Raw genomic sequence first — 10,375 nt, forward strand, 5'->3', positions numbered from 1 at the left:
TCAAATCGTTCCCTGTCGTCAACAGGCAGTTCCTTTGTACTGCATTTCTACGGTTCCATCCTTCTATGGAGTTGGGACCTTCTGATGAGAATTGACTAGTAATAAACACCCCCTGCTCTGTGCCATGCTCTGTGCCATGCAAGCCCAACAACAGATCACCTCCTGGGAAGGAGAAGAATATGTGTCTTTTAAGAGGAAGCATTATGCATTCTTGGTGCTGGATGATATCCGTCTTTGGAAAGCAGGTTGAATTCCCCCTTCTTTAACGGAAGGTGGGAGATCCGGTGGATTTATGGGTGCCTTGTGATTGCCCTTACTTGGACTGTACCATTCAGCGGTGGGATAGGGGTTATCGGCAGTGGTCACTGAATGAGACATTTGAGAGACTATGTGATAACGTGCTATATTGTTATAGTGACAGACAAAGTTGTTGCGATAGGAATGAGGGTAGGCCTATGTCTAGCAGAGGAGCAACAGTGAACCAATCAGGGAGCAAGCAAGGAAACAGTGGATGGCGATTGGTCTAACCTGCCCGGGGCTCTACCAAAAGGAACACTACAGGAAGTCAGCACGGGGTCAGTAAGGGGTCTATAAAGAGTTCAAAACAGAAAGGGGTCAGAATAAACGATCGACCAATACAACGAAAGTATTGACCACTCCCCATCCACTCTACAGAGAGGACCATTCAGGTCACAGAGGATAGCCTAACAAAGAACCCCTACATAATGTGCATTGGTGTTTTGAATATGGGCCAAAACATTCTGTCTGTAGTGTATCAGTAAATGACAGGACGTCTATGGTTTATTCTTGTCTTTGACTCAGACTGTGATAATATAATACAGGCTTGTTGTTATTATTAGGATTGCCCCCATTGGGCTGTGGGGTCAGGACATGGTATAAGAATCGGAAGTTCCTTTCCCAGAATCTTCCAGGGGAAACCTACCTGGCTGCATGACTCAGTGGTCCCTTCCTGTTCCTGTCCCCCTCTCTTATCTGTCTCCCGTGGCATTGTCCTCCTCACCTCACCAGACAATGGTTCCTATCCCCCTCTAGCCTGATCGCCCCACATCTAACAACCACGTGCATAGTTCGTAACACTTCTCATGAATGGCTTCTTAATAATGCATTATAAGCACATGTATAATGCCTTATGAGCTATGTATAATGCACAATAATGCATAGAGATTAAATTGTTATTCATGAGCACTTATTATGCGCTTATTGTACATTATGAAGATGCATTCATAGGAAGTGTTAGCAAATTAGCCTGAGTGCCAGTCTTGTTTAAGCCATCATGTCAACTCCTTGCCACTCAATGTCTTGTCAAACATGCTTTAGCATGACAATGAGTGACAAGGAGTTTGCTTGGTAGCACAAGCAGATCTGGGACCAGGCTATGACAGAGATGGCGGTACAGCACAAACAGTAGAGATGTGTAACTCCTCACTGTCTCCCTCCTCATTCTTCTGACCTTCTGTCTTGTACATAAACACTGTTACAGTACTTTTTTCCTTGTATTTCTTGCTTAATTTGATTGTTTTAGTTTTTCTCATGGGTTTATTTTAGGATACTTGATTTTATTTATATGAAATAACGTGTCCTTTCTGAAGTACTGTATGTATATTTATTTATCAGGTCATTTATTGACATTTTGACTTCAGGAGTGCAGCCTCATAAATGTAGGCTGGTGATATTCCATGCTTCTTATTAAAAGTTATTATTATTATTATTATTATTATTAAAGCATGTGTTTTTATGGGCCTATATATGATAAACAAAGTGCTTCTACAATGTCTTTGGCTGTTAATTCAACACACACACACACAGAGAACATGATAGACCGGTACAGAGACTGGCAGACTGAATCTGGTGACCATGTGTCGCTGTTTGTTTTATTTGTTAACCAACCTATAGGCCCACCATTCAGAACAGCATAAGCGATTGTCAGCCTCACTCTCATTCCATATTCCCTCTTTCCATCTTTCATTTTGTCTCACCTGTTTCACCCCCCCCCCCCCCCCCACCACCACACACACACATCTCCTTTTCCCTAGACACATCTCTCCCTTCTCACCCCTCTCCTCTGTCTCTCTGTCCATTGAGAACCCTCCTCATACTAACGTCAGCCTTGTGATAGAACGTACAGTATCATATATATATATATATATATATATATATATATATATATATATAGTCATAAATAAAGGCAAACGGTGCACATAGATGTAGTAGGAAGTTACAACCAGGTCGGCTCGTACTTGAAGTCACCCAGCTTTTTGACCATTTAACTCGAGGGAACGACCTTTGTCTTTAAAACACTTAACGTCTTTCAAATAAGAACAGCTAAGGGCCACCAGGGTGAGTTGTTAAAGTCCTTTTCATTTCGTCTTGTCTTCCCGCGGTCTTCATCTTCTCTTCTGCTGTCCGTTACATGATATCCTGCTGGTGCTGTGTTGACTCAGAGACCACCTATAGGGGGAGACAAAGGAGACATTTACTGTATCTCGAGGAAAAGAAAGCTGGAGATTGGTGTATCAGAAGTGAGATGACAAGCCTGTTATACTATTAGGAAAGATACAGGTGCAAGGTAAAGCTACAATGTGTGTTGATAGAACAGTATGGCTTGTGAGAACTTGAGTCGGGTGGAACGGAAACCTTCGGTGGATTTACATTGTTGTCAGCGGGAGGAGAGGAGTTTTAGATTTTCTCTCAAATACAAGTCTGTGGGTGTGTTAGTGCGCTATCTCTAGGTTCACACTACAAACAGGTGTGTCTCTGTCAGGGTGTTTGTGTGTGTTACCTCTCCGTCGCGGGTCTCGATGGTCTTGATAAGGACACTTTTCTTTGAGTGTGACTCAGCAACGCGATGATGATGCTCTGGGCTCGTTTCTGTCCAGACAGAATAATTAAATATTCATCTGGTTTACAACAACTCTGTTCACCTTTTTAATTTTGCGTCACCCCTTAAAATCAATGAATGAATGGTTCTATTTATGCATCAGCAGTGAGGGCTCAAGTGAGGATCATTTGAAGTTCCATCCTGTCACTTTCGATTTCTGCTGAAGTAAACTGCAAAAGCCTTAGCTACTTGTATCAATTGTGCCCTCTTGTGGCGTGATGCTGTAACTCATCTATTTTGCAGCAGTTTTTGACAAATGCAGTGTGTGTGTTCTTACCACGGAAAGTCATGGTGGAATAGTTCTGTATGGGCAGGGAAATCCTACAGAGGGAGAGAAGGGGGATGTCAGTTTTTAGCAGTGATGCCAAATACCATTGTCAAACAAGATAATCCATCACCTCTCTGTCCTCAGCACTCTCCACCTTTCTCCTCACTCTATTCCTTCAGCCCTCCTTCAACTCCCTGCCACTGTCTTCTCTTTCTTTCCCCTATCTCCTGCCCTCCTCTATCGCTCCATCTCTCCTGCTCTCCTCTATCTCTCTCCATCTCAAATGCCCTCTATCTCTCTATCCATCTCTCCTGCCCTCTAACTCTCTATCCTCTCTCTCTCTCTCTCTCTCTCCTCTGTCTCTCTCTCTCTCCTCTGTCTCTCTCTCTCTCCTTTATCACTCCATCTCCTGCCCTCCTCTATCCCTTTCTCCTGCCTCCCTCCTCCTGCTTCTCTGTCACCCCCCCCCCCCCAATCGAACCTGCTCTCCTCTCCTCATTCCTCTCTCTCCCTCCTCATACCTGCTCTCCTCTCCCTCCAGCAGTTTCCTGTAGGTTGCTATCTCTACGTCCAGGGCCATCTTGACGTTGAGCAGGTCCTGGTACTCTCTCAGGTGCCTGGCCATCTCATCCTTCATGTTGGCGATCTCGGCCTCCAGACGGGAGATGGTGTCCTGGAACCCGCCGGCCTCCCGCCCGTGGCGCTCCTCCATCTCTCTCATCTGCCTCATCAGAGACTCGTTCTGCCGGGAGGGAGAGGGGGTTAGGGGGAGGATGGGAGAGTGGTAGGAGGAGGGTGGGGGTGAGGTGGAGGAGTTGAGAGGGTGGAAGAGGGGAGGGGGAGAGAAATTAGAGAAAGAGATTGACATGGAGAAGTGTGCCGTCATGTTTCTTGGAAGTGAACTTGCAGACCAGGCAAGGACAAAGTGAAGAAAATGAGAAGGAGAGGAATGAAAGCGTGGTGGTAAGACTTATGAAAGAACAGAAGGATTAAATGGAAGGATTAAATGAGGAGGAATAAATGGTGTCGTGAGGATAGTATTCAGACTGAGAGACTTACAGTGCCTTTAAGTGAGTCAATCTCACAGGTGTAGGACTGGAGCTGGTGTCTGAACTCCATGGTCTCCATCTTGGCCTGCTTCAGAGCCTCGTTGTTCTTGTTCACCGCCTGGTTCAGGTCTGTCACCTACAGGAAGTACATCACTTTGTCTGACATCACAGTAATTGCGCCCCCCCATCGAGAGCCAGAGACATTTTCTTGTAAATCAAATGTTTTGATTGATCTCTCTCTCTTTCTCTATTCTCTATCTATCAATCTCCCAATTCCCTCTCTCCCCCTTCCTCTCTGTCTCCCCACCCCCCAATCACCTTAGACTTGTACCACTCCTCAGCCTCTGAGATGTTCTTGGCTGCGATGCCCTCGTACTGGGCCCTGATGTCCCTGAGGGCAGCTGTCAGGTCCGGCTTGGACATGTCCATCTGGATCTGCACCTGGGTCTCCTGCATCTGGGACTGCATCTCACGGATCTCCTGCAGGTGAGGTGTGGAGGGAGGTGGAGGTGGGGAGAGGTAGAGAGGAGGGAGGGGCGAGGTGAAGTAGAGAGGAAGGGGGAGGTCGATAGGTTAAGGTTTCTGCAGAGTTCTCTTCTCCATTGTCTGTTAAGAGGCACACACACACCCACTCAAATAGTGTTGCTTCACCTTTTATAAAACAGTGTGAGTGTCTGCTAAATAGTTAGTCTGTGTAGCTATTGGTTAACTATTTAACAATCTGTATTGATCCTTTAGACTCATCACGTACGCTGCTGCTACTGTTTATGATCTGTCACTCTACTCCTAGTTATATGTACATATCTACCTCAATGACCTTGTTCCCCTGCACATGGACTCGGTACTGGTACCCCTTGTATACAGCCAAGTTATCGTCACCCATCGTGTATCTATTATTACACGTTTGACTTTTCTATCATTTGAATATTTTCTTTCTCTCTGCGTTGCTGGGAAGGGTCGGCAAGTCAGCATTTCACTGTTAGTCCACACCTGTTGTTTACGAAGCATGTGACACAAACCTTGATTTGATTTGGTTTGTGTGTATCCACTCCTGTCTCAGAGAGTAATGAGTCTGTTGTAGGAGATTACACAGACCTTGTACAGCAGCCCACAGGCTCAGTGCCAACTGCCCACTGCGCTTGCAGAGATTTTGTGTGTGTGTGTTTGTGTATAAGTGTGTGATGTGTCTGTTTTTATGTGTGTGTGTGTGTGTGTGTGTGTGTGTGTGTTTTTGTTCATTCCTACCACAGAGAGACAGACAGATGGAATGACCAATGACCAGATGCACTGACAGACAGACAGACCAACTGTAATAACACATAGGATATTAAAATACACAGACTTGAGTAACGTACCTCCTCATGAATCTTCTTGAGGAAGGCGATCTCCTCCTGTAGGGTCTCGATGCGTCTCTCCAAGTCTAGACGGGCCAGAGTGGCAGCATCAACATCCTAGAACAGACAGACGTTAGAGGAGATGAATTCAACAGATCTCACTGGGCAAAAACTGATTGAATCAACATTGTTCCCACGTCATTTCAACCCCCCAAAATAAATGTGATGACGTTGAATCAACGTGGAAAACTAAGGGCATTTCGTTTTTTTTTTTCACGCAACTTTGAACCTAAATCCAATGATATAGTGATTTATTTTAGCTGAGAAGTCAAAACAATATTAACGTTAAACCGACTGATGTCTGTGCCCAGCGGGGTGGCAGTTCAAATGACGATCCGGTCTGCATTTCGATGAAAAGGAAGGAAAATACTAGTAGTGAGACATGAACATGTTATCATATTCATAACCTGTGTTGATTTAATAGTGTTGGACTCACAGCTCTGAAAGCAGCCAGGTTGTTCTCTGCGTCCTCCCTCTGAAGGATCTCTTCCTGCAGCCTGGAAACACAGTCGAACAAAGAGATGGAGTGAGACCCGATCACAATTGTGTCTTTTATGTGTCCGCACCTTTCATTTTGTATTTTTTAATTGATTTAACCTTTATTTAACTAGGTGCTTCACCTGTCTTATGACAAGTGATTTGCCACCCGGAAATAGTTTGATATGGACTTTAAGACTGCCGTGTGGATCTAACGTGCAAATGTGGTGATAATCCAAACCCAAGCCCCATTTTGAATTCCAGCTGTAGACGCCAAGAGGCCGTATTGACAGATGGCCAGATCTGGATTGTATCTGTCTGAATACAGATGTTTTAATTCCTGGCCTTTTATAGAGTCGGACCCATGGCGCCAGTAAGGACATGCCTCTGTAAGGGCTAGAGGCTTCGACCATACCCTAATGTAGTAAGAAGGAGGCTGGGTCTAGTCCTTCAGAAGGAGGCTGGGTCTAGTCCTTCAGGGGCTAGGTGGGGGATGGATCTTGTTGACTTGGTCCACTGGAGTTGGGACAAGACTCTGCACTTGGGTGCATTAATCGCTAGCGCTTCTCTCCTATTTCACGGGTTGAATGAGAATGCCACGGAAGATTCTGTGCTGCCGCTCAGCCCCACACATACACTGCATATTTAATATGTCATCCAGGCCTACACTTCAACAGCAGAGGGGGCATGCTGATCGCGCAGCTATGCAAATGGCAGTAAGACTATCACACATTTGATAAAACCTGAAGCGGAAAACACGTCCTATTTTACTTGCAGTAAGAATCCAAATGCACAACGTCTTCAACAGCACCTCACAATCAGTCCACTTGTACTGAGCGATATGACCAAGTTTAAAAATACTTGCTGTAACCACAACAAACAAACCAGCAAAACCCCAACAGCTAATCGAGAGGCACTGACTGAAATCCCAGGGGACTGTATGCATGAACCAGCCATGATATCAGTGCTGCTTTTGGTGGCTGAAATGTCACGCTTACTTTACACTAGGATCTACACTCCTAGAGTTCTCCTCTCTCTAATCGTACCCATGATCCTCTCCTTCATCCACTCATCCACCAATCAGAAACTACACCCCTGCAGTCTAACATCAACTGAGCAATTATTCAATCAATCAAATGTATTTATAAAGTTCTATTTACATCAGTAGTTTTACAGTAACTTCTAGTTGCCATATTTCTCCCCCCTTCTCCCCCTGCTCTTCCTCAGTCTCCTACCCCCTCCTTCTCTTCCACTCCCCCTCATCCTGCTCCTCTTGCCTCTCTTCCCCCCTTCTCCCCCTGCTCTTCATCAGTCTCCTACCCCCTCCTTCCCTTCCACTCCCCCTCCTCCTGCTCCTCTTGCCTCTCTTCCCCCCTTCTCCCCCTGCTCTTACTCAGTCTCCTACCCCCTCCTTCTCTTCCACTCCCCCTCAGCCTGCTCCTCTTGCCTCTCTTCCCCCCTTCTCCCCCTGCTCTTCCTCAGTCTCCTACCCCCTCCTTCTCTTCCACTCCCCCTCATCCTGCTCCTCTTGCCTCTCTTCCCCCCTTCTCCCCCTGCTCTTCCTCAGTCTCCTACCCCCTCCTTCTCTTCCACTCCCCCTCAGCCTGCTCCTCTTGCCTCTCTTCCCCCCTTCTCCCCCTGCTCTTCCTCAGTCTCCTACCCCCTCCTTCTCTTCCACTCCCCCTCATCCTGCTCCTCTTGCCTCTCTTCCCCCCTTCTCCCCCTGCTCTTCATCAGTCTCCTACCCCCTCCTTCTCTTCCACTCCCCCTCATCCTGCTCCTCTTGCCTCTCTTCCCCCCTTCTCCCCCTGCTCTTCATCAGTCTCCTACCCCCTCCTTCCCTTCCACTCCCCCTCATCCTGCTCCTCTCGCCTCTCTTCCTCCCTTCTCCCCCTCTTTCCTACCTGAGTTTGAGTTTGTCCAAGTCTTCTCCCAGGTTGTCCCTCTCCACCTCGGCACGGCTCCTCTGATTGGTCAAGGCCTCCACCTGGCGACGCAGGTCCCTCATCTCCTCTTCGTACAGGTCGGCGATGCGTGTGGGTTCACGACCCCGCAGCCTCTCAATCTCCACCACCAACGTAGCGTTCTGCTGCTCCAGGAAGCGAACTTTCTCGATGTAGCTGGCGAAGCGGTCGTTCAGGTGCTGCAGCTCGACCTTCTCGTTGGTGCGCGTGTGGAGGAACTCCTGGTTCAGCGCGTCGGCCAGGCTGAAGTCCAGCGTCTCCCCCATCCCTGCGTAGGACCGCGAACCGTGTGCGGTTGATGACATCACAGGTCCGCCGAAGTGAGACGAGGTGCGGTAGCCGGAGTAAGAGGGTGAGGCGGAGGTCTTGGTGACTTCGTAGACCCGGGAGGAGATGTGCCCGGAGCCGCCATGTCCAAGTCCGAGCCCCCCGCCCGAGCCCCGGCTACTGTAGAGGGAATGTGACATGGCAGGGCTGTACCCTGCGCCAAAGGTGCGGCGGTAGGAGGAGGAGCCAGACTGGGCCGACTGAGCAGAGGAGCGGTAGGAGCTCATGGTGGAGCAGGAGAAGGGTCTGGGCTGGAGCAGGAGAAGGGTCTGGGCTGGAGCAGGAGAAGGGTCTGGGCTAGAGCAGGAGAAGGGTCTGGGATGGCTGCTGGAGTGGACTAAAGCAGGGAGGCTGACTGAGGGACACACAGAACTCACTCTGGCTATTTGTAGTACCTACCCCCTCATAGCCCCTCCCTCAAATCCTCTATATACCCTCCCCTCTTTCCGTCTTTACTCCAATTCTTCCCTTCTCCGTCTCTCACCCCCCCCCCCCCTCCCTCCCTCTCCAGAATGGACTGTCACAGGTCCTGGTGTGGGGTCTGGTATTCGGTTCAGATTGTGTTCCAGAGTGACAGGAGGGTTCTGGGAGGCTGTGTCCACCCTGACTGTCACAGCAGCCCGACTGAGCTCACAGTGGCCAGCTAGACCTCAGCTCAGCTTCTTGTCCACACCCCAGCTCAACCCTAACCTTAGCCTCAACCATAACCCTAACCCTAGCTTCTTGTCCACACCCCAGCTCAAGCCTAACCTTAGCCTCCACCATAACCCTAACCCTAGCTTCATGTCCACAACCCAGCTCAACCCTAACCCTAACCTTAGCCTCAACCATAACCCTAACCCTAGCTTCATGTCCACACCCCAGCTCAACCCTAACCTTAGCCTCCACCATAACCCTAACCCTAGCTTCATGTCCACACCCCAGCTCAACCCTAACCTTAGCCTCAACCATAACCCTAACCCTAGCTTCTTGTCCACACCCCAGCTCAACCCTAACCTTAGCCTCAACCATAACCCTAACCCTAGCTTCATGTCCACACCCCAGCTCAACCCTAACCTTAGCCTCAACCATAACCCTAACCCTAGCTTCATGTCCACACCCCAGCTCAACCCTAACCTTAGCCTCCACCATAACCCTAACCCTAGCTTCATGTCCACACCCCAGCTCAACCCTAACCTTAGCCTCCACCATAACCCTAACCCTAGCTTCATGTCCACACCCCAGCTCAACCCTAACCTTAGCCTCCACCATAACCCTAACCCTAGCTTCATGTCCACACCCCAGCTCAACCCTAACCTTAGCCTCCACCATAACCCTAACCCTAGCTTCATGTCCACACCCCAGCTCAACCCTAACCTTAGCCTCCACCATAACCCTAACCCTAGCTTCTTGTCCACACCCCAGCTCAACCCTAACCTTAGCCTCAACCATAACCCTAACCCTAGCTTCTTGTCCACACCCCAGCTCAACCCTAACCTTAGCCTCAACCATAACCCTAACCCTAGCTTCTTGTCCACACCCCAGCTCAACCCTAACCTTAGCCTCAACCATAACCCTAACCCTAGCTTCATGTCCACACCCCAGCTCAACCCTAACCTTAGCCTCAACCATAACCCTAACCCTAGCTTCTTGTCCACACCCCAGCTCAACCCTAACCTTAGCCTCAACCATAACCCTAACCCTAGCTTCATGTCCACACCCCAGCTCAACCCTAACCTTAGCCTCAACCATAACCCTAACCCTAGCTTCATGTCCACACCCCAGCTCAACCCTAACCTTAGCCTCAACCATAACCCTAACCCTAGCTTCATGTCCACACCCCAGCTCAACCCTAACCTTAGCCTCCACCATAACCCTAACCCTAGCTTCATGTCCACACCCCAGCTCAACCCTAACCTTAGCCTCAACCATAACCCTAACCCTAGCTTCTTGTCCACACCCCAGCTCAACCCTAACCTTAGCCTCAACCATAACCCTAACCCTAGCTTCATGTCCAC

The 10,375-nt window shown here is 48.7% G+C and overlaps 2 protein-coding genes across 2 annotated transcripts in view; one reads left to right on the forward strand and one right to left on the reverse strand.

Moving 5' to 3' along the window:
• LOC109878158 (transmembrane protein 198-B-like) overlaps nt 1–1,791 on the forward strand; it is a 32,410-nt gene extending 30,619 nt beyond the window's left edge. The window contains 1 exon segment of the mRNA XM_031792420.1: nt 1–1,791. This exon segment is cut by the window's left edge and continues 730 nt beyond it. The gene's annotated coding sequence lies outside the window, so the exon portion shown is untranslated.
• Nucleotides 1,792–2,386: 595 nt separating this feature from the next.
• LOC109884437 (desmin) lies at nt 2,387–8,745 on the reverse strand. The gene is made up of 9 exons (XM_031792418.1): nt 7,992–8,745; nt 6,047–6,107; nt 5,572–5,667; nt 4,535–4,696; nt 4,227–4,352; nt 3,689–3,909; nt 3,177–3,220; nt 2,801–2,889; nt 2,387–2,469 (listed from the first exon to the last, which is right to left on the reverse strand). Exons 1-9 carry the CDS (start codon nt 8,603–8,605, stop codon nt 2,428–2,430), a joined length of 1,455 nt encoding a protein of 484 aa, XP_031648278.1. The 5' UTR covers nt 8,606–8,745; the 3' UTR covers nt 2,387–2,427.
• Nucleotides 8,746–10,375: the final 1,630 nt, after the last annotated feature.

The sequence above is a fragment of the Oncorhynchus kisutch genome, linkage group LG16 (assembly GCF_002021735.2).
Source record: "Oncorhynchus kisutch isolate 150728-3 linkage group LG16, Okis_V2, whole genome shotgun sequence".
In the NCBI taxonomy this organism is placed as follows: Eukaryota; Metazoa; Chordata; class Actinopteri; order Salmoniformes; family Salmonidae; genus Oncorhynchus; species Oncorhynchus kisutch.

What these genes read in the sequence shown, in the direction of transcription:
- LOC109884437 (XM_031792418.1), bottom strand. Translation starts at nt 8,605, where the DNA reads ATGAGCTCCTACCGCTCCTCTGCTCAGTCGGCCCAGTCTGGCTCCTCC. An exon ending in TTGGACAAACTCAAACTCAG is followed by an intron (nt 6,108 to 7,991) that starts GTAGGAAAGAGG and finishes CTGTGTTTCCAG; the next exon opens with GCTGCAGGAAGAGATCCTTC. An exon ending in TTCCACCATGACTTTCCGTG is followed by an intron (nt 2,890 to 3,176) that starts GTAAGAACACAC and finishes CTGTCTGGACAG; the next exon opens with AAACGAGCCCAGAGCATCAT.